Source organism: Ambystoma mexicanum, chromosome 11, assembly GCF_040938575.1.
Source record: "Ambystoma mexicanum isolate Mex_15411 chromosome 11, UKY_AmexF1_1, whole genome shotgun sequence".
In the NCBI taxonomy this organism is placed as follows: domain Eukaryota; kingdom Metazoa; phylum Chordata; class Amphibia; order Caudata; family Ambystomatidae; genus Ambystoma; species Ambystoma mexicanum.
The window spans coordinates 719,906,540-719,930,949 of NC_090934.1; the positions used below are offsets into that span (position 1 = coordinate 719,906,540).

The following is a 24,410-nucleotide window of genomic DNA, read 5'->3' on the forward strand; positions in this document are numbered from 1 at the left end:
GGGAAACTGTCCCCTTTAGGTACTTGGGCATACAGGTTGGTAAAAAACTCCCTCATTGGGTAAGACTGCGATTTACAAAATGATGATCCAATCAAGACTACGGGCCTCATTACGACCCAGGCGGTAAGTTACCGCCTGGGTCGTACCTTTACCACCATGGCATAAACTACGTTTACGCCATGGTGGTTGGCGGACTTACCGCCCCATTCCGAGGTTGGCGGGGCGGTAAGTCCCCAATCCCCATTTACCCTTCCCCATTCCCATTTTTGCCCCATAGGAGTGGGGAAGGCGTTAATTACGCCACCGTAAATTACGGTGGCGTAATTAACAACAAGGTCCCTTAGCGCCATAGATTTTAACACCTGCTAAAAGCAGGTGTTAAATCCTCCATGGCGCTAAGGGACCTCGGAATCAGGCGGTAAGGGTCGGCGCTGTTTACGCCGCCGTAAACCCCTTACCGCCTGGGTCCTAATGAGGCCTTACAATCTCTATTTGCCAATATCGCATACATGATCCAACCACCTTTTTTTAAGTTATTGGATAGCAAAACATTTAGTGGGCTGGGGATGACACAAAGAAGTAGCACTTGGTACTTTACGTAGGAAGTACAAGGTTAGAGGACTAGCCCTCTGTAAGGGTGCAGAAGTACGAGACTGATACAAAGGTGGCATACTGGTTGCTATTAACATTTATTTGGTTGAAAAGAAAAGAGTAAAACCTACCTATCTCTAATGCTAAAATGGGTTTTATTTCCTCAAATAATAAACTAAGGAAGTTTTCGGAATGTCCAAAATCATAAATGTCCACTTTTGCGTCAAAATCCTATTTCCTCCCCTTACACTTAAACACATCTAAGAATAAAATCACTGCTGGGTCCAGAAGAATGTCTACCTTCTTCTGGACAGAGGATATAAAGTTTCCTGAAAAACCGGGTGGAATGTCTTCCTTCCCCTTTTTACTTTCTCAGTGTCCAACAACAGGGGGTATGGTTCCCTTCTCCTGGTTTCTTTCTTTCTCAGTGCCTGGAGGAAATTACTTCCTTTCCCCTGGCTTCCTTCGGAATGTCTAACAACACCAGGGGGTATCATTCTCTTCCCAAGGTTTATTTCCCAGGCGTGGGTCTCAGAGCTCAGTCGGCAGACCTGATTCTCTCCTTCATCAGGTACTGCGACAAAGAAGAGGGATGGTGCTTCTACTGCTTCTTGAAATATCTTGTTGACTAGCCTGCCAGATATTTGTGTGGTTTCTTCTCTTCCCCTGCTCCTCGCACAATAGACCTGGTTCACTAACCTGCTAGGTACCATCTATGTCTTTCTTTCTGTGATTTGCATCTTTTACTGCTTTCCTGATCCCAAACCCTCCTTTCTTAGCTTTCTCCAAGATTTTCTACTTGCCACCTTCTTCTTAGCTCTCCTTCACCTTTCCGGCAACCGGCATGCCTTTTGACATGGTCTGCATGGAACCTGATCTGTCCTTGGCATCTGCAGTTGAGCAGGGGCTTCTTCCAGCTCTCTGGGACATCTTGTCGTGTGCTGCAGCTCTGCGATTACCCTGTTTCTCTGGGCTGCATGTTTCTCTTTTCCCACTCTTCTCAAGCCTCAGGGACTCCAGTTGTTACACTCCACCAGCGGTTATGCTCACCTGGTCTCTGCAGAGGCATTGGGGCCCGGTTGCAGCCCTCCCTGAACTTTAATCACCCCCTTCAGGCCTCTCCCTCAGTAGAAAAGCTGTGAGAAGTGGTACATGGTGATACTGCTCCTGCATGGAGATAAGAGTGTGTGAGTGTGCCAATCTGTGATTGTTGTACCTCTCGAACCCTTCACCCCAAAGTTCGTTTCTGTGAGCATAGACCAGCCCATAAAGCTTACCTGTGAATTATGGAAGATAAGCTCTCCATCCTCCTACTTCTGGGAGTGGTGCGTCGAATGGGATCTAGTTCCTTCACTGATCCTTGATAAGGATTAGTCCAGTACAGCTGCGACTATGCTTCTCCTTATGATTGGTAAGTCTTTCTTGTGCTCTTGTGATGCTGTTCGTTTTGTTCAATGACTTTATATGTTGCTTCTATTTATGCCTGCAATAATGTCTCTCTTCTGTTTTCCTCCCTTAAATGGAAATGCGGCCTCAATGCAGCTGTGAGACGCGAGAGGCAGCCGGATGGAAGATGGATGCTACCGCAATGTTCGACAGCAGGTAAGTTTTGGTTTAAGAAAAAGCGCAAAGAAAGGCAAAGCACAACCTTAAACTGGCTGTTTTTTCGATGTCTAACCTTGTCTTCTGTTTTTCCTTGCAGGTGCTGCTGTCGATGATGGAGTGTGTCAATCAGCGGTGCCAAGATGAAGATTACGGCGTTCCGGAAAGTGTAAAGATGAATACTTGGTTCACTGAAGAGATGGACAGGTAAGAACATCTTCCCCCAGTTGGTAAGTATGCTGGCAGGAAGCAGGATGTCCAGGAAGCAGAATCTCCAAAGGTAAGTCTGGCCTCAGGCGACTGTGAGCGTTACGCTGCTTGCAAGTGCAGAATAACGCAAAGTGTCTGTCTTGAGGATTGGGGCAGTTTATATAGCTGAGATCGTGGGCACGCCCATTAGGGCCGGTTTACCAGCCATACCCTGCCACTCCTAGAGAGAGAGCACGTACGAAGGCAATCCATTAGCAGCCACACCCAAGAATATACTTGGGGCTGCTTAATGGATGGAATGTTCAAGGTTAATGCATCCTGCTTAATGGATGGAATGTTCAAGGTTAATGCATCTGAAGTGCTATGTCCATAATAAAAGCTTTTTGGTGTTAAATGGATTTTCTTGTCTACTTTTGATCAAAAGGCACCAGGACACTGTCCACCCATGTCTCCTGTGCATGCGACCCATGCATGCCTGTGCCCCTGACTTCATGACCATGACACCAGCTCGGTAAGTATTCACGCCACTCTGGATCAGCTGCGGAGCATCCTACACCCACCTCAGCCTCCTATTCTGCTCTTCTACTTCCTGTCTCATTCGGCTTCTCACAGTTCCTCCTGAGAAGGCTTGACTTCATGTTAAGTCCTTCTTCCCTTTTTATATCACAGATACCAATAGATTGTCCATATTGACTAGTCCGCTCCTGCCGGTTCGGTGGGGTGCTCTTTGGCACTCTGCGGTTCTTCTTCATCTCAGTCAAAATATTGTTGTTCTCTTCTTGGATACTGGCATTGTTCTTCATCCCAGTTTTGTTAGAGGTTTCACGTGTGTAACCATTACTATTCCTCATCTCAGTATAAGGTAGTGATATGGAATGGTCTACCTTGCACATATAGATGGAGGTATGGAGGTATGGAGGACTATGTTACTCTGCATAATGTGTGTAATAAAGAGGTGGGTGAATACTGCGCTCTCCTTAACAAGTCCTCCCTCAGCTTATAAGGGGTTTCCCTACCTATGCAGTTCTCTCATGATGTACTACCCCCAGGGGGCCTATTGGACTGTGACTGCACCACCCTGGCCCCATGGGAAGAGTCCCTCCTATGGGATAAGGGACAGCATCTAAGGATTCATCATTTCTCCCAGACTTCGAGCAGTTCTTTCTGGCATCCCAATTACAATATGATACCAGATGGGATATCAGAGATGTGGGACCTGACAAACTACTCATGGGGGAATCCCAGAGACACTCCACAGGGATTGGATCACTCTGTAGAGAGACAGGAAGGTTAAAGGCATCCTGTATAAAGTGGGTATCCGACAAGTGTGCGGCAGGATTAGTACTAAGCTGAGAATAGGGGAGAATGACAGTCCAGACATACCCTAAGGGCAGATGCAAAGGTACCTGCAGTAATTGGGGATATTGATGATGCTACATGCATGGTTGCAGGATGCCGGTTGGTAGGAGACCTATTAAAAAGCAGGAGGCCATTACACTTTGTGGAATGGGCCAAGAAATATCAGATGCCCGAGGGACAGTTCCTGAACGTTGCACGGTTGACAAAGGTAGTAGCAACAAAGTGTAACTCCATAACAGAGGAGCTCCCGACTATCTCAATCCTTCCCACTATACTAACAATTGGTACTGAAGAACATTCGATCATTGGCAAAGCCAACCAGTGTAATCCCAGGGACCCTAACCTTATAGGGAAAGAATGAAACAAATCCCATAAGGAGTCAGTAGCAGAGATATATGTGTTAAAGAGCTGTGGGTCTAACACACAGACCTATCTCAGACCCACAAAGGTTTTTATCACCCTCAATCCCCCATCTCTACAGAGCCTTATTTGTACATGTGTGTTTTGATGGAAAAGCGAAATAAGCTTAACCAGGGTGGGGGCACCACTCATGCTAGTAGTTTAGACCATCACTTTGCCTTATAACTCTATCAAATGCACAAGACATTTTCATGGACAACATATAGACAGTCCCGATGGTATCATATAGAGCTGAAGCTCAAACCTGCACCAATATAGTGCCATTAGAGAAGTACCCACCCATTTCCGGAAGCCCACTTGGTTGTCATTCCGAATTTTTAACCTATCCACCCATGTTTTGAGTTCTTTCAGTGCCACTGGTGCCAAGATGTTACTTGTGGTGTTCAAAAGGGTGATCGGTCTATAATTTGTACGGTTTGACCAATCCCCTTTTTTATAAAAGGGGATGATGTAGGATGACTTCCAAGTGGATGGCAGGGCATCCATATGGATAATTCTGTGAAATAGAGTATGTAGAATAGTTAACCAAATGTCAGGGTCTTTCTTTAAGGTAATATGGGCTAAATTGTCTGGACCGGGAGCCCTAGATGATTTGCTCTTACAAATAAGATTGTGTATGTCTGCAGCCTCCAAAGAGATCCATGTCAGAGCCCCTGAGATATAATCAGGTAAGTTAAGAATTGAATTATATTTTCGATCAGCGTAATTTGAGCATAGTAAGCAACCCATATCGCTTCCTCAATTATATCCCGATCTTTCGATGACTCCATTGTTGCCAGCGGAATTAGTTTCCACAATTGAGATGCATTTACATGGTTTACAGCTTGCTAACTATCATTCACAAAAAGCTGGAACTTTATTCTCTTATTGTAAGGCCTTTAACACTGGCATTTTTTGGCAATAATGTAAGTATTCACATCCAAGAATTTGCAACGTAGATTTCTAATAAGAGACTATTTTGTGTTTTTTGCATTTGCCACTTGTGAAAAACGAGAGGGTGTTTCACTGACTAGACCCTGGGGATTCCTTACTCAGGTGGCCAGGGCATGGTCATTGCCTCTGGATCCAGACTGTGAGGGCAAGACATGGTATCCCCCCTTTCCCTATGCACATGTCCCATCCTATTTTACAGGATATTCTAACTTCCCAGGTCCCCCCTTTCCTAAACAAACACTGAGCTGAGGAAGAGGAGGTCTAAGGCAGAAAGCAGCACCACCCATGCAATACATTGGACATGTCCCACTAATAAGATCAGGCAGGGTCAGGCACTTGATCTTACACACATCTGGTACCTATTAGCTCTTCCCACATGGTTAAAAGGTGGAACACTGAAACACACTCTGTGCAAGGTGAGGCATGAGAAGGAGCAGTTCTTCCAGGGCAGCGGCAAACCAGGCAGAGTGGAGCGACAGGCTGAGGGACTGAACTGAGGTACGGAGAAACCTTGGATACCCCCGGCGAGAGATCATTACCTCCGAAGGGCCTTGAAGGTTATGCAAGGAAGCCCAGCTGGAGAGAAGAGACTAACCACTTTTGTGTTTCACGGATACCAGCCATCCTCCTGGGTGAACAGCAGAGTTGGGGTGATGCAGCAGCAGTTGTGGTATCAGCCTTGACTTCAGGATCAAAGCCGCGAAAGGCAAAAACAAATTAACACAGCCAGTGAGTTGATGGAAGCAATGCAATTCCGGTCTGTGTTAAATTAAACTTGACGGCAACAGTATCCGACTAATGAAGGTTGTGTGTGTGTTGATAAGACACAAGAGAAAGCAAAGCTTTGCAAAGAACTGTAAATTAAAGATACTAAGTAACAGAGTAATCCGGCAAAAGAAGATAGCCAAATTGAAAGTCTCTGTGAAATGTCTGATGCCGTAAAAGCATCAGGAAGAGAAAGAAACTGAGATGCAATATTGAACTGCTAGGTTGGATCCCAGCAGAGGGAAACCTGGATGTGAGAAATGTCTTTGAACTTTTAGGTTTGATCCCAGCATAGGGAAACCTGGATGTGAGAAATTTCTTTGAACTTTTAGGTTTGATGCCGGCAGAGGGAAACGTGGAAGTGAGAGATGTCATTGAACTGTTAGGTTTGATCCCAGCAGAGGGAAACCTAGATGTGAGAGATATCATTTACATTTACCAAGAAGCCTTGGTGTAGGAGACAAAAAAATGACATTTGTGGAAAGAAGGTTGAAGTGGGTATGCAGAGGTAAGAGCAAAAGCCTCTCAGTTTCATCAGTCTTCGACAGTGGAAGAGAAGTGAAAGAGGCTTGAGCCTGACAGAGGGTAGCCTATGAAGGTGTGATTGTAGGTTGGGCAAGGGCACCGCCACAAATTGTGATCGAAAGGTTTGAGCCCGGTGGAGGGGAACCTATAGTGAATTGTGGTAACCAGAAGGAAACAAAGTTTTGTTGAACTGTGTTGAATTTTCGTGGAAGGCCAAGTGGGCCTTGGTTCATAAAACATACTGCATACTTGTGTCCAAAGCCAGAGTGTGTCGCAAGGTCCAAGTGTGCCACCTTACCCCATGCCACAAAACATGGCGAAGGGAATTTGCTCATCCATACTGACATTTCTTTTGAACACTGATTTTCCTTTTTGCATTACACATTCCTCTTACAGTTTTATTGTATTAGAAAGAGGGCAGGCATTAGGTTTATTAGTATAGGCAATGTTATTTTGACTAAAGACTGACTAGGACTGTATTTACTTTTTGTTTGATGATCGAGAATACTCCCATCTTAGTTATAGGGCAAAATAGGAGTGTTCCAACCCCTTTCAAACCATCAATAAAGGTTTTTAAACTTGCAGTTCTTGTGTCAGTGTCTACATGTGATAACCATGCATCCCTCACACATCCTAATGTCAAAGTCATGGGTATTGGCTTTAGAAGCTAGACGGATTCTTTTACCTGTCGGCTTCTGCATGCATTTCCTGATCATTCATCCTTTAGACAGAAAACAAACCATGTTCCTAGGTAGTAAAGTACAATCTACCTACTTCTTGAGTACGTTTTAATAATACATTGTGATTCCATTTCACCATAGTACTCCTCTTGTTTTGTTCTAAAAACTATAGTCAAAAAGATGAGTCGAGGCTATGGTTTTTTACTGAAATTATGAACCCCAGCAGTGAATGATTGCTTACGTTCATTGACTTTATTGTCAAGTCTGAACATTTAGGTGCTAGAGAAGCAGAAACAAAAACATGATTGATCCAGAAATATGCAAGTACTCTGTTCCATGTGTACACATTAGATGAGGAGTCAAACCCTCTAGCAAACATTCAAAGTTTCAAAGAAATGTCTCCATACATTCCACCTGGATGCAACCTTTCTAGCCTGCAAAGTTACATTTGTTTAGTCAAATATGTCAGCTGGAAGGGCAGAATTAAAGTTTCCACAGACTGAAATGCTGTCCGCATAGCCAACTCCTAACCTGGTCTCTATAACGTTTCCAGTGGCTAACTGAATATCGCAGAGCTGGCTCTTTGTAGGGTTCCAATACAGATGTATAACTAGCAGTTGCATGTTCCATTCATGGAAATCGAGCCCTGTGGCCAAAATAATGCTTACAGGTGAAGCAGAAAGTTAGGCACGTACCATCAATCTTAGATCGATCACTATGGCCAACCCTCATATGATCTCCCTGATGTGCCTTTGATGGCTTCCCGAGACAGTACATGGTACCCATATAGGACTACAAGGGAGGTCAGCATAGTTTCTTGTAATATCTAAATATCATGACCCCAAATTGGAAAATTACAATTAGCCATCTCAGTGATATTTTGAAAGCCGCAGCTGTTCCACAAACAACATTTTAAAGGCCTACTGTAAGGCCTGACTGTCATTCGTTAGGTAGATGGTTCTGACAAATTGCCTTCAGTAGCCATGACCATCCAGTCTCATGCTGTTTTATCTTTGACAGCCCCCCCTATATTTATTTATTTTATTTATTCCATTTGTAAAGCACACATACAACCCAAGGGCATTGAGGTGCTGTAGCAGGTGCAAAGCACTAGACAAGCTAGTGTTGAGCAGGCATAGTTACTTAGAGAGACAAGGCAAAGTATGTATAGCATGGAGCCAGTTGTCATATAAACATACAGAATCCCAACCAAATGGCAAAAATCCTATAAAGCACAGTCTGAGGTTAGTGTTGGACAGACATAGATACATACGGATACAAGGTGAAGTAGGTATTGCCTGAAGGCAGTTGTCATATAAACATACACATTCATCACCTTATCCTAGAAAACAAAACCTTAGGGCAGTGGTGAAGGAGATAGTTAATGGCGAAGCAAACAACCTGTGATGGGGAGTTCAGGTTTATGCGAAAAGCTGAGTGTTTAATGCTTTGCAGAAAATCCAGTCGGATTTCTCTGCCCTCAAGTATGGTGGGAGGTCATTCCAGAGCTTGACAGGAAGGTAAGGGAAGCTGGAACCTTTGGCTTTGCATCTTTTCACTTTGGGAACGATAAGCTTGTCAGTGTAGGGGGTCCTAGTGGGTCTTGAAAAGTGTCCATTGGCAATTCTTTTGGAGCAGTAAGGTGGTGCTGTGCTGGAGAGGCACCTTTGAGTAATGGATAGTGTTTTGAAGATGATCCGCTTCTGAATGGGGAGCCAGTGTGCATCTCTTCTAGCACTGGAGATGTGCTCTCTTTTTTGGATGTTCAAGGCTGCTCTCAGGGCGTTATTCGGGATAACTTGAAGTTTGAAGATGTTTCTGGAAGAGGTGCCATTGAATAGTACATTACAATAGTCTATCTTGGAGCCAATGATTGTGTGGGCAATGTTAGGCAGTTATTTTTCGAAAGGAAGAGTCTGGCTGTGTTAGGGCCTTTGTAGCATACGCTGCTGAGGAGGTAATTACATTTACTTGTCTGATCATGGCGAGTGAAGCATCTAGATAGACCCCTAAGGTCTTTATAGTGTTAGAGATGGAAATTGAGCAGTTGTCAATCATGAATGCAGAATACTGAATGTTGAGGTTCTTTAGGGCGCTTGTAAGGCCGACAATAAGGATTTCTGTTTTGTCGCTGTTGAGACAGAGATGATTGGCAGCCATCCAGGTCTGGATTGTGAAATAGATCAAGTTCAGGCTGTTGGAATCTTCTATGTAGTTGCCAGATAGAGGGATCAGGATTTGAGTGTCATCGGCATAGTTAGTGTATGCTATGCTGAGAGAATCTAAAACGTGGAGGAGGGGCCGGGTGAAGATTTTTTAGAGCATAGGGACGATGCAGGATCCTTGTGGCACACCACAGGTGATGGGAGATGGAGAGGCATTGGCGATCTCTGAGAAAACCCTCATGACTCTTCCATTCAGGAAGGTTGCTATCCATGTAGTGGCTGATGGTGAAATAAGAGCGCAAGTGGGGAGGTGGTGGCAGAGGAACTGGTGGTTGACCAGGTCAAAAGCTGCAGATAAGTCTAGGAGGAGGAGCAGGGCTGACTTGCCATCGTCCCTGATCTAAGTCGAGCAAGACAAATTCTGTGACATGCCTAGGGTGAAATCCAGACTGGTGCATTCCTAGGATGTGGTTGTTCTCTGGGAACTGCTGAACTTGTAGGTAGGCAGGTCAGTCCAATATTTCTAGAAGGAAGGCGACAGTGGTGCTGGGCTGGTAGTTTGTGGCAACGGCTGGATCCAGAGTAGTTTTTTTTCAAAAGAGGGAGAACCAAGCTTCTTTGAGGATGGCTGTATTGGTACTTTGAGTGAGGGAAGTGTTTATTTTGGTGGTGATGATGGGGGTCAGTATGTTGGCACAGTCTTTGACGAGGGGTGTAGAGCAAATGTCGCCTTTGCTTTTTGATGGTTTTAGGCTATTAATCAGTTTGGTGACCTTGGTTTCAGGGAGGTGTCTGAAGACGAACTGAGTAGTGGGTGACATGGGGTGGGAGCGGGGCACTTGTTGGTAGCAGTCATGGGTACTATATTGAATGTCACTTGTTGAGATAGGATCTTCCGATTTAAGGTGTCAATTTTGCCTAGGAGTGTTTCTTAAATACTAGAGCACCAGGTCTTGTCTTTAGTGATGGTTGAGGGGGGAATTGCAGGGGATTCAAATTCTCTGTATATGGAGAACATTTATTTTGCATCTGACTTGGCATTCCTAATTCTAGTGTTGAAAGAGTTGGACTTAGCTGTGATTATGGCTCGTTTGCATTGTTTGCAAGCTTCGGCGAAGTCCTGTTTTGTAGAGAGGTTGGGTTCTTTTAGCCAAGTTAGCTGTGCTTGTCATTTCAGGTTGCGTAGTCCTAATAGGTTAAGGGTAAACCAGGAATTGGAATCCCTGACCAACTTTGCTTTGCGAGGTACTAGAGGGGTTCATGTGTAACTGCCTTAGTGAGGATTGAAGTGTAGGTATCCACTAGTGACATAGTATCAGTGGCGAAGGGAGCCTGGAGGCGGGGAGTGTTGATCAGGGGTAGGATATTGTCTCTGGTGAGCTTCTATGAGCTCCTTGCGACAGCAGGAGGAAAAGGTTAGATAGTGCTATAGGGTTGTTTGGCTGTGTGATAGAGAAATGTATAATATGGTGATCAGCCAACGGACAGAGTGTGTTGGCGCTTGTGGAGATTTGGTAGTTGTGCTCTGCGACCCAGTACATTGTGCAGCCTTTATTGTGTGTGGGATTGGTGATGCTTTGAGTAAAAGCCAGTGTGTTGAGTGTGTCAGATAGTGATTTAGAGGGTAGATCATTAGGGTTGTGGAGGCCCAGGTAGAGGTCTCCTAACAGGATTATTCTCCAGGAGGCTTTGAGATTATCCTGGAGAATGTGAAGTATGTTTTGATCAAAGTTTGGTTAAGGGCTAGGAGGGTGATAGATGAGGTGAATGGTGATTGTATACATAGGGGAAGGTGAGAATTTGAGAGAGAGAAGATCAATGTTCCCATCAATGGATGTGTGAACTTGTATGAGTGGAATGGATTCTCTTGCCATCAGGGTGACTCTGCCTCCTCTGAAGGTGGGTCGGTAATTCTGTAGGATGATCAATCCTGTGGGAATAGCTAAGGCTAGGCCAGGGTCGGAAGCTTTGGAAGCCAGCTCTCTGTGATGGCTAGTGTGTCAAGGTTGTTATTTGTGATGAGGTCCTGGATATCAAGAGCATGGGCAGGGAGGAATAGAGTGTTGATCAAGGCACATGTTGGGAAGTGCTGAGGGGCAGTGTACAAGGTGACAGAGGCATGATCAGGTGTAAGGGCTTCAATCAAAGGGTCTAGGAGGGGAGGAGGGGTGGTATCTGTTGTTGGGGTGATGTTTGATTATGGAGGATGCTGTGGATTTCGGTGGAGTCCTTTGCGAAGATGGGAGGAGGAGAGGAATAGCTAGGGGTAGTGTGTTGGTGTGGGAGTTGGTTTGAGGGGGGAGCTGGAGCTTTGAGTATTTAGGGCTAACCTTCTGTTTTGAAGGCATTGACCGATATGTTGATTATGGTGTTTTAGTCCTGGCTTCGGCACTGTGATTAGGGGTAACCCCTTCAAAGTCATCTGAATAAATGGTTGTGCGCATCTGAGGCGTGAGCTCCTGGAGTGGGTTTCCTGTGGAATAGTGTTCTCAGATAAGTTGCAGAGTCGAAATGAGGGTTTATTATGTTTTGTGGGATGGGAGGTGTGCTGACTGCTATGCTTGAGGGTGCAGGTCTCAGATCCTTGAAGGAGCGTGGGAGGGTTGTGGGCAGGCAGTAGATAATACAAGTGTTAGTTGATGGCCGTGTGTGTGTAGTGAGTGCATAGTGTGCATTTTTGGTAGTGCATGCAGTCGCTGGGCTATGTCGTGGGAGTACTGCAAGGGTGTTTGGTATGAAAGTGTGGGTGATCGGCATCAACTTAAGGCAGTTGCTCATTGTAGTCGTGGGAGATTTGCAGTGTGCGATGCCCGTGTTCGGCGTGACATGATAGTTATGGAGGGGTGGAACAGCTATGTGTGCATGCGTGATCGTGCAGAATCCTGGGGATTGTAGTTGGCTTGGGGCGAATCGAGCCGAGCAGTCCTCAAATGCAATCACTGCTCATTGAGCGGGGCATGAGAAATAAACAGCAGATCCCAGCGGTGGCGTGATATTGCAGGTGGGAGGAAGAGTGTCCCTACTGTATGGGTTTATTTTTTCAAGGAGGGCCGAACTTTGTCGTGGTGCAGCTCTGCAACGAATCGCACGTGCAGCAGGGTGAGACAGCACCAACTTGCGTTCCACTGTAGCCTTTGTCCATTCTAATGAGGACTCTAGAATGGGAGGGAGGAAGCCAGTTGGTGGGGAAATTGGCATAACCTTGTGGCAGTAGATGCAAATGTGCACCGAGATTACTTGTGCTACAACATTAGAAAATAGCTCTAATTCCACAATATGTTCTTTTTATGATTTGAGCGCATGTGCATCAGCGGGTTGAGAACCATCCCTGATACAGTATGATTGCCGATATAGTGTATATTCGTTCTAGGCAAATCGCGTGATGGGTACAGTACAGGTTCACAGAATAAACTGTGAATATCATTAGCAGGAAATACAGTAGGAGATGTCAGAGCTGGATTGAGGAAGGCGCTGGGCGGTGGGAGAGGGATGCCTGTGTGGCAAGAAAGGTGAACATATACATGTGGGATGAATAGATTTTTAACGGACATGCAGCCTTTCGTTGTGTAGCAGGCAGGGCTGGCATAGGAATCTTGTCTAACTGCGTTGGACTGATCAGCGGTACTAACATGAGCAGTTCTGCACATGCTCTTGTCAGTGCTTACAGGGCAGGCACATGGCAAGTAACATTTGAATGTGTTTTACTAAGGAGGTTATTGGAAAGCCCTTATGCTGATCGGTCACACTATACTAACAATTGGTACTGAAAGAGACATGGTATGGAGGCTATCCGGTGCCCTAGAGGAGAGTGTTATATCCGGAAAATGGGCAAGGGTCCTCCAATAATTCAATGGTTGCAAGATTTACAGAGATGGGTGGTGGTGGAGCACCTGATTGTGCATCAGCTAGGGAGGGGAAGGGAAGGACATAACCAAGAACTGGCCTGGGGCATGCTCCTCAATGATTTACAAACCTCCCCCAAGGAGAGCGAGGGAAAGCAACCAGGACTTTGAGAAAAATCAGTGGACTCACCAAAGGGGAATCCATAAACAGAAGGGATCAGCATCACATGCCACACGAGTTTGTATAAGGTCACATGGTATGGACTAGAACACACACTATGGATCTCTTACGGGTTAGGGTTGGGGAAAGGGGAGGGAAGGGGAAGTATTAGAAACTGAATTTGCTATATTATCCTTCATGGTTTATTTCTCATTGTTCTTTGTATGATTCAAAAGTAAAACACATTTAAAAATATATATATATTTCTCAATTTTATATACATTAAAGGCATTTCATTTTCAGCAAATGTTTTCTAAATTGTTTTTAATTATTCATAATGTACTTAATTTATGTGTTTTAAAAATAATTTTTATGTAAGTTTAAAACCTTGTTTTCTGCATTGTTGCTTTTTTCAATTGACATATTTTTTAGTTCAAAAGCTTATCAACATTCTTAAAATCTATTAATATGTATACTTTTTAAACGTAAGGTTTGTTAATGATATCTATCTAATGATAAACTATTTTCTCTTTTGTGTGACTTTTTTAAATACATGGTTTGGATTGTTATTTTGAAACCTTTTGAATAATTAGAATATTTATACACGTTATGATTTTTTCATGCTTTCAAAAATCTTTCTTCTTAATTCCCTATCATTCAGGACCTAGTATTTTTTATTCCCCAAAAATGTTGCAAATTTTGTCAGATTCAAAATTGCCCAATTTCGCAAAGCCGTACATGTATCAATGCTTGCCACCCTACACTGTCTCCCTTTTTCATTCCTTCATCCTCATGGCTTCCAATCGCTGGATCTCTGGGATTGAGCCAAGGGCAGCAAAGATACAGGGTATACAATTGTGGCATAACTAGTCTCCTATGTCTGTGGTAAGTTGGCACTCCTTGAAATCACTGTTAGCAAAGTGCTGCGCCAAGGTTCCCATATTTCAAAACTCTCACACATTGTCATATATCTCATTCTATTATCACACACACACCTACGATTTCACAATGGAAATATATGGCTCACTCAAACACGACCCATTCTAAACTGAACTGTGCAAACCGATCCACATATCACCATCAGTAGCTAACAACATAAAGATGTAATCGCTGACCCCTGAGAAGAAATTAAGTACAAGTGGCCCATAGTCTTCCAAAGTATCTAGTCTAAACTTGGGGAGTAAACCATTTCAATCACACAGACACCATGCTTCTAACCAAACTGGTAGCACTATCAAATGTGATTGGGGAGGACCAGAGAAAACACCATGTGGCTATTGACCCAACACATTAAATCAAACAGAAGCACTAAGCAACCATGTGAATGGCAGATGCTAAGATGTACAAATACCCTAAACATAAAAACAAATCTTTTAATTTGCCATTTCCAGATAATGTTGTAATTGTTTTGTAATAAAAGCCATATCAATGAAAAATGAGGCTAACTTTAAAAATGTGTGTTGGTGATTGGTGTAGTTATGTAATTATTTGAATTCATGAAAAGATGTGGTCGACATCAAATTATGATGATTGCTAACACATCAAAGAAATCTATCAATTTTGAATTCCGACTGTGTAAGAAGGAGCCATTTTCCACAGAGTGAGAGGGTAAGCCATGGGGAGGGACAATTAAATGGAAAAGCAAGACATCCCCTTGTGAACTTTGGGGGATGCCTTTGGGTGAAGGGTAAAGGAAGTATAATGTTGGTAAAAAAAAGACCCAGGCAGGTATTTTCCTGATGTTTTATTGTAACAAAGAAGAATTAGCAAGAACATGCAATAGAATTCAGGAAAAAGCAGATACGTAAAAAACAGTGCCAGCTAAAATGGCAAATAAAAACAAAACAATATCAAAGAAGCAAGAATTAAGCAAATTACTAATTGAGGACATAAATGCAAATAGATCAAGTCAAACCACTTTAAAAGCCAAAATACATATTTAAGTTCAGCAATTAATTATAGGAATGGTAACACTTAATTTAAAAAGTAGAGGAGCAGTGCTCCCAACCGCTACCTCCCACTTCGACCACTGTAAACTTGGACAACAATAACCACTGAGGGACAGTGGGAAAGAAGTGCAGTGGGAGAAATAATGTTCAATGTTCAAGCGGAAGTGATGAGGAACACTTTGATAATACAAGAGATGAGGTCTATATCTGATGCTCATTTCTAGCTATACAAAATCTTCTATGCGGTGTCCTCCAATTCACCAAATTGGCCACCGATCAGAACGTCTAAGTACATGGATATCCTACAATAAGACATCACTAGATATCATCACCAATATGATCAATCTGTCATTTGAAAAACTAATGACAGAGCTAACAGATAAAAGAGGTCATTCACTTGAGTTGCTTTTTGGCTCAGTGCTCAAGCTGAAATTATTTGAAATGACATTAATATATTGGTGGGTCAATTTAAACATCTCTTGCCAGAAACCTGATACTGACCTGTACCACAAATTAATGATTCTGACTGATTGATACAGACCCCTCAGGAATGTGATCAATATAGACCTTCAACAAATCCCTCTTATTGGCCACTCAATAGTCAATCCTCTAACCTCCTTTGAAAATATTTGTATCTATTGCATGCCAAAATCAGCTGAAAAGGAAGTGTCAATGTGGAGGCTGAAACATGTGCTAGAACAAGGCAACACGCCTTACAAAATGCACACAGTATATCAAAACATGTTCACGTGCAATGCAACCACCATATTAATGTAAATGACCGGTGCTTAAAAAAGCGTTGAACAGTTTCAAATAGGCAAAATATTAACAAACCCAGCCAAATGAAGAAGATAATGGTGTTATCTCAAAATATTGTGGATGACCTCCTGATTTCATTAGCAAAATATAAATATACCAACAAAAATGTCCCAAAAAGCTGTGACAATCTAGCCAGTCATGACAAAAACTGCAATGGGTACATTAGTTGAAGCCTTAATGGACGGTGATTGTGCATAAAAACCACCAAAACAAAAAGATCAAGGAACTCCACTAGGCAGGAAAGGATGATAGTAACACGTTTTTTAAACCTCCTTTAATTTTAAACCTCCCATTCGAAGTCTAAATCGATGAAAGGGAGAAGTCCGACAGCTTCATCTTCAAGAACTGGCCATGTTCCATGAGTGCCAGTCTTACTTAACACCCACGGAAGGACCAAATATTACTGAAAAAAGTATTGAGAACATAGGATGAACTGATGAACTGATCAGTGGCCCAACAACACGGATAGAGTTCTCCGCTGCATGCCACATCTTGGCCCTTACCATTCTTCATTACCAAATCGAATGGGTTGCAGTCAGATCGTATGGATGGCTTAATTCCCCAAGGATTTGCATTGGTGGCATGGGCCATCTAAAAGCTAAGCCCAGCAGTGAAGCCGTTGACGTCATCATAGGGGGTATATTTATATCATATGGGCAGGGTTTTGTCTACAGCCTCTATACATTTGCTGCCACTTCCATATTAATGACAGTTAAAATGTAAGTAACACTCTCTGCGAGGGTCTTGCCATCACACCCTTTGCTATCGGAGGCCCAGACTGGGAGACACAGTGCTGACATCTTCCTCAAAATTAGGGGGCTTAATCCCTCCCTATCCAGGGGCTGCCACTGCCCATGCCAAGCGATGAAACATTGTCTCCTCTCAAATTCCCTATTGATCACTTTTGACAGGAACAGGAACTGAACTCCAGCCTCATGACTAGTGTCAGGTTTTCTTAGGATAGCTTAGGATAGCACTATCTTCTAGCTTATCGCCCAATGGTAGTTTTCAAGTGTTCTACATTTAAAAAGCTCATCCTACCTTCTCCTTTCATGCTAGTAAACCTCTTCTCTCTGTGCTACCTGTCTCTCCACTTGATTGTTGTTCTGCTCTTCTCTTTGGTCTTCCTGGCTGTCAATTTCCCCTGTATATTCTGTATATTAATTCCTCTCTTCATCTTCTTCTGTCTCTCACCTCCATTTTCTCTGCTTCCTGCTTTGCTCTCACTTTTTGTTGCGTGACTTTTGAATCCCAGCTGCTCCTTCATTTCCTTTGTATTTTCTTCAAATGCATTCACAAACTGGCTCCACCATATTGTTCTTCTTTCGTTCCTCTTTCCCCTTTACCCTGCACGCCTCATATCTCATACGCAGTTTTTTGGGGTCTGTACCCCACCCGCCATGTGCCCAATCTCAATTCCGTTCCATCACTATGCCTGTTCCCAAACACTGCAGCAAGCATGACGAAGAAACAAAATTCAAATAGAGAATGGGGGATTTGCGGGGGTCACAAGTGATTACCGTCCTCCTGGAATCAAGCTTTAAAGTATCTTCTATCCCTTTAATGTGGTCATGGAATTGTATTATTCAGGTCAATTGTTTCCCCTATATATGTACATAGCTTTGGCGAAAGCGCTATATAAATGAATCCACCCTACTTTGTCCCATTTGGAGCGCTCTTCCTCCCCTTCTCACCGTACCCATCTTCTCTGCTACACCCTGACATGACTTGTAACCCTTGGCTGCGTCCACTCTATAAAGTGATTCCCAGGTTGCACTTTAGAGATCCAATACACAGACATATACATGCATATATTTAAATCCCATACATACATGTATGCCTTTCTCATTTATCTCATTCTCACTTGGGACCCTGAAGTGGCTGATAAGCAAAATATATCCCAATTAAATAAAGAAAGCGCCTGCAGCGATTAATTAGAGAAATCCACAACATGTCCTCATCATGCTCCTGTTGAAGTCATCGGACTGTATCATTTCCTGTCAAGTTCTGCTGTCGTTTTTTGCTCCTCTTGCCAACTGTCTGACAGTCTAAATGCACTAATCTATGAATATATTTAAAGAAATATACAGCTGGGTCGCCAGTGGTAGCAGGATTGTGCCTTCCCTTTCCTCTTTCCCCACGTTATCCATTCTAACACGTCGTTGCCTTTTTATCGTGCACGCCATGTATAAATATTAGCTCCTTAGTACACCGATGAGTTGAAAAATTGAAAGCATTCGGTTGGGAGGCCTGAAAAAAGCAGAGAAAAACAGCCACGCGTCCATGACGGCAAGCATGGGGTGATCTTTAGATATCCAGGAACGCATCGCTCCTGTCCTAAATGGCGCAGGGACTGTCTGCACATGTCAGTGTGTACCTTCTCTTCCCGTGTCCGATACTGCGTATTCTGTGGACCGAGTATCCAAAATGGATGACAGGTTATCAGAAACATTTCAGAAATCTCAGGAAAAGAAACCTGCAATCTCCATCTCATCTCTGTTTCATGGTGGTCAGGAAACCTCTGCTCTGGAGTGCGTTTGATTCTTTGATGATTCTCACTGATTTTGAGGCTGTATTAAAATCTAAAAAAAAACAACCCTATACAAAAAAATTATCCTATTCTTAGATCAGTGAACAAGTTTTTTCTTTAACCATTGCAGTTTTGAATATCTGTATTCAATACATCCTTTGTGCTCACGTTGCTACTGAAGAAATCAACCCAGGAGCCCAGAGAACTTGCCAACGTTTACCTGATAAAAGCTCTTCCTTTCCATAGCAAAGCTAATATACAGAGGTGTGAGTTGACATTTTAGAACCCTCTCAATTACCATCACATGCTTTGCTATCTTTCTTCTATATATATAAAAAACGGAAAATCTGTTTGTATTATTGTTTGTTCCTCATACAATTCCAGACTGTTTCACCAATCTGCACCAAATTTTGCACACTTACCTGTTAGGACAGTGACCTGTTAGGACCCTCTGGATGTCACTGGTTACATTAATCGTGGATACCCTGTTCCCCAGATTTCAGCCCCTGCACACATGAGACGTTTTCCTTGAAGCAGTGAAAGGGACCAGGAAAAGCTCATTTCAAGCGTCTGGATGCAAGAGGCAGAACTTCAAGGTGTTGAAAACCAACTTTCAAGGTCCTAGGATGCACCATTTCCGAGATATTTGCACTGCAGCACACAAAACATCAATGTGGTCACAGAAGGACGCCAGGAACAAAACTTGAATGTTAAAAAAACACCTTTCAAGGCCCTGGGACAGACCATTTCAATGCACCTCAACATACTGCACTGCGCAACAGTGAGGCGGCAGGTGGACGAGCACACAGAAGGTCCTGTAACGCTACAGCACACCAATTCTAATCTTCCCTCCACATCTACTCCCTGATTGTCAACAATTGAAGAGAGTGTCATCATGTCTGTCTACAGAACCTGTGCACAGTACCAGCACGTTTTGCTAGAGTATCCATAATTTCTTCCCATGGTGTTGCACTGACATAGCTGCCCTCTAGGTGGCGAATGAGGCTATGAACATGCTGGATAGAGAGAATTATTTTTTATCATGCTGCTGGTGTCCATTTTCTCATCTGCCTTCATGAAGCATCGCCACTTTTAAGTCTAGATGACTCCTTTCAGCTCACGCTCTCTCTACCAGTCAGCTGCACATGATGGACTGCATCCTTTTTTTGCACCAATGCAAACGATTTTAAGTTTGAGCTTTTAGGTGGTGCTTGAGCGCCACCTCCACGTCAAAACTATTGCTTTGTGCTAAGATAGGAGGGAGATGGGTTATATGGAAAAATCCCTACTGCAGGCCACATCAAAAAAGCTTTTTTTTTTTTTGATGAATTTTGTGTGCCCTACAACGGGGGAGATTTTAACAATTTCAGGGGGTTTCATCACCTCAAGCCTTCTAGGAAGGCTCCCCGACGTTGCCTTCTCCCGTGCTGGCAGGATTTCCTTTACCTTGGGGCGTTTCACACCTAGAATAGCCTTTCGATCCCCAGCCCCCTCCCTTCCCCACCACAAGCGTCAAACACACAACACAGACACATACAACTCTCAAACCTAGCTGCTTCTCTCTGCGCCCTGTGTCTTCTTGCAGGCCTCCCCTGATGAGCCTTTCAGCTCCTGCGCACACTCCTGTGTGTTATGGGGCTGGGCTCAGGGGGAACGGCCTTGGCGGCCTTTAGTTTGCAGTATCGTTTGACTCTATACTTGTGAAAGCGCACTTGGAGAATCTCAGACTTGCTCTGGCCCTTCTAAAGTTCAGGAATGAGTTCGCTTTGCTCAATCTAGCACTCACTTTCTCTGTTCATAGCCACACAGCCCAGAGATCCCACCTCCACACGTTGCTCCAATGCTGATCCTGCCTTTCGAAAATTCGGTCTATTTTCTTCTTGCTGTAGTAACCATTACCTGTGGCTTGCCCTCCCAATGTCTACAGCATTCTTTTACTTCCCATGGCTATGTTTGCTCTCAGTGAATTTTCTAAATGACGCCAGATCATACCACTCACAGAGAGATGGGAGTCACATATGTGACTGTTTTTCTTGCCTTGAAACTAGCTGGACCTATTTCATTGAGACTGTCCCTTCCAGATCGAGGTCTCCTATGAAGAATGCGTGGTGTCCTTCTGTTAAACCTTCTCAAAAATGTATTCCACAACAAAATGTAGTTACTGGGCCTCATTATGAATTGGGTGGGCCTTTTTAACAGAAATAACACCAGTGGTAAGTATCAGCTCCATTGGTGGTATTTCTGCAGGTCTGCCCTATACAGAGTTCACCACTGGTAGTAGTGGTATTTCAGGAATGCCTCCAGTAGTATTCCCTAAATAACATTTTCACCAGTGGTAACTTCTGGAGTACCTTTTTATTGTCCATTTCCACGTTCAATGTGATATTGGCAATGGATAATGTACAGTAGTGTGTCTGGCCCTTTTATGCATGAAAAGTTAAGGTGGCATGGGGGCATAGAGAGGCCCACATTTTCACTCCTTTAATATGAACCATTCAGGGAAAGAAATCCCTTCAGTACAGTAAAAAAAAGGCAGATTTTCTTTTTTTTGAGGCGGAGTTACAAATAGGAGAATTTGCTGGATTAAAATCTGCCTTATTTACTACATGCAGTATTCTCTTAGAAATCCATCAAAAGAAAGTATATGTTCCTCCCAACCCTGAAGTCGGTGAATTGTACATTCTGCTATGTTTGGCAAATACCACCAGATTGACTGTTACCCCCAACTTGTTGATGTGGGGCTTTATCAGAGCATAACCGCACAGGGAGTCTCTCTAACGATACTATCTTCACTTGTGCCTTTAACCTGGTCCTCTGGCTGTTGCCACCTGTCATTGGGGTTATTTTTTTCTTAGCTAGTGGAAGCCATTATTAACCACCTCTCTGCCGCTCAGAATGCTTGGAATGCAGTCAATGACTCCTTGTTTTCCTTCCTCCCTTTTTACTATCCCCTTGCATGCCTTGGTGATTTCCCAGCTAGACTGTTATAATAATATTCTTACAGATCGTGCTTTGTCCCTTCTTCTTGGAGGTCTGTTCTGCAAAGAGCAACTTATGGATAGGCTAGTCCACAGAAGTTTAATCAAATAATATTCATTCTGTTCACCCTTCTCTGGCTTCCCCATTCACTTGATATGAATTCATTTAAATTCTGCTTCTTCGCTTTCAATGCCTTCATCGTCTGTCATGTATATGGCCGACGATTTGGGGACTGTGCTAAATTAACATAGCACAGGTGCTGTGCAATCTACATGGCGTTGAACTAGGGCAAAAGTCTTAGAAAAATGTAATGCTGTAATGCAAATGAAAGGGTTCACACACAATTGTATTGCGTCATTCCCACGTGAATGTAATATGGGCAAGGTTTCCAGTACTTACATGGCTGATCCACAGCACGAATTCCTGTAATTAATTGCCTTGTGTAAAGTGCGCACAGCAGGCCTTCACTGCCATCGCTTTCTTCGGAGCGCCTTTCCTGTCAGCATCAAGCTCTATATCTTACTAAATTTTGCAATGTGCTTGAAACTTATTTTGTCTCTTTATATTTTTATATCTTTTAAATTGTATTTTCTATTCCATCTACCATCTAACCTTGGCTGTGCCCAACTCGTGCTTTTGGTTTACACATTGGGCCTCATTACGACCCGTGCGGAATGGGTTAATGGTTCCGCTAATGGATGCGGACCCGTTAACACCATTCCGCACGATTACGAGGTCACCTCGCGTGACCCGGTAAGGACGCCTGGCAAAACCAGGCGTCGTTACCGGGTCCCGCGAGGGGACCAGGGAGCTAACAACGGGCCGGTCCTAATCAGCCCGTTGTTAGCTCCCTCTCCCATTCCCATTGAGCCCTCTGGGGGCTCAAATGGGAATGGGGAAGGTCCGGGCCCAGGTTCCCTGAGGGAGGAATTACCGGGCCCTCCGAACTTGGAATGACCCAGTAATTCCTCATTCAGGGAACCCGGTAAAGGAGCCCGGTTTGGCGGCAGCCATGGAGCTAATAGCTCTATGGCTACCGCCAAACTCGTAATAAGGCCCATTGACTTTAATGTATTTAACAGCAACCCTTTGACTCCTTAATGCCTTAATGTTAGGGGCTGAGCTTGTATTTTTTCAAAACTAAATAAATACTTGTCCTCATCAGCCTATGCTATTGGTAATGAAATAGCTCTCAGTATAATTAAACCATATAAGGAAATATACAATAATACATTTTGCAGAAAACATATTTACGTGATTTAGATAACAGACTTGAGCTGCCTGTATGTATTTGCATTACTAGTTGTTATCTTTGGCAATGGAGTACACCAGTGACTGTCCATTTAAAGTGTTTGTGCTCTCACTTTGAAGTGTGTTTAATAATGTCATCATATTTATTTTTACACAGTGGGCTGGACAAACAGCTACCGTCGAAAGCCATGGCTCATGCAATTCCCTGAAAGGTCCTCCATCCCCTTGAGGGAAACTCACAAGGACTTTAATATCAAGATGGCGGCTATAAAGTTCAGCAGAGAGGGAATAACTGAAGACGACACCTCTTTCGGGTTAACCTATTCGTTCTCAACGGATGAAAGAACTTCAGCCAAGTGTCTTTTGTTTCCAATGTTATTTTGTTTGCTAATATATATTTTTTGTTCTGAAAGAAGACATCACCGAAGCTGGAAAAATGAATTATGTTGCATGCTTGTTTTAATCTCGTTATTTTTTTACTCATTTCAAATACGTGTAAAGAACCTGTGTTGTTTTGTTATACATTGGTTTAACATCACATAACATGGCATTGTTAAACATTACATTTCTTGTTCTGTATGTAGTGTTAAAGTATTCTGTTTCATGTCTAATTTTGGAGAACAAAGATACACCACATAATGAAACATACCATTTAGAACAAATTAATTTAGGTATATAATAGTTAGTGCATGATTAATTATTAATTTGCAGACATTACTTTAAGAGGTATAATTTCATTTAGGTTTCTTAATTTTATAAACATTATACCATTCTTCTAAACACAAGTAATGCGTTCAGTGACTTATTTCTATAGCTCTAGTATGTAAAATCTCAAAATTGTTCCTAATAAAATGATGTAACTTATGCTAACATGTGTATTATTCATTGGGCAGGCATGCATTAAAATGCACTTCTACTGATCCCTCAATTCACCCATCTTTCTACTCTTAACAGCCAGTCATCAATCTAGCCAACCACAAATCCATTACCTCACAATGTTTTATCTCTCTATATAATTGTAATGATATAGTTTCTCGATTGGGAGCAAATTGAGACCTTTCAATGCAGCAGTGATATGGTCATATCTCCCCTGTGTTCGGAATATCAATTCCATATTTTGAGGAAATCCAGCATTTAAGAAGTGACAGTAATTGAAGCAAGAGATGACTACAACGAAGACAGTTGTAACTTTCTGAGGGACTTCAGGAGTTGGAGCATCTCTTTAAGCAAGTGTTAATGGAAAAGGTCATTTTGGAGATTGTTTTCTTTGGGCTGAAGGAGAGGTCATTGTTAAATCAGACATGTACGATTCTCGCTTTATTAACAGATTTAGCTGGGAGGCCCAAGGAATTGGGCCAGGTGAACGCGAAGGGCAGATGTCAACAAGGCAAATGAGGAAGATCTTTGTTTCAATTATATCCATTTAGGAAAAGATACTTTGATTGCATCTATAGTTGAATTGTACAATCAATGTGCTGTGCAGTTTCCAAATTCTGCTTCAATTTTGTTTGTTTGTTTATTTATTTGGTAATGCGCACCAAACGCTTAGGTAGCTGGGTGCAAGAGGACAAGTAAACGTAAAGCTTAGTTACAGTACATGTAAGGTACATATGCATACATACAAGAAATA

At 43.1% G+C, this 24,410-nt stretch overlaps 1 protein-coding gene across 2 annotated transcripts in view; it reads left to right on the forward strand.

Annotated features, from left to right (window-relative positions):
- The window catches only part of SYT9 (synaptotagmin 9), a 1,403,218-nt gene extending 1,379,568 nt beyond the window's left edge, over positions 1-23,650 (forward strand). For both annotated transcript variants that reach the window (XM_069623586.1, XM_069623587.1), the window contains one exon: positions 22,938-23,650. Coding sequence is in view for 1 of the 2 variants with exons in the window: in XM_069623587.1 (XP_069479688.1) it covers positions 22,938-23,009 (72 nt within the window). In the remaining variant the exon portion in view is untranslated. The remainder of the gene's footprint in view (positions 1-22,937) is intronic.
- Positions 23,651-24,410: the final 760 nt, after the last annotated feature.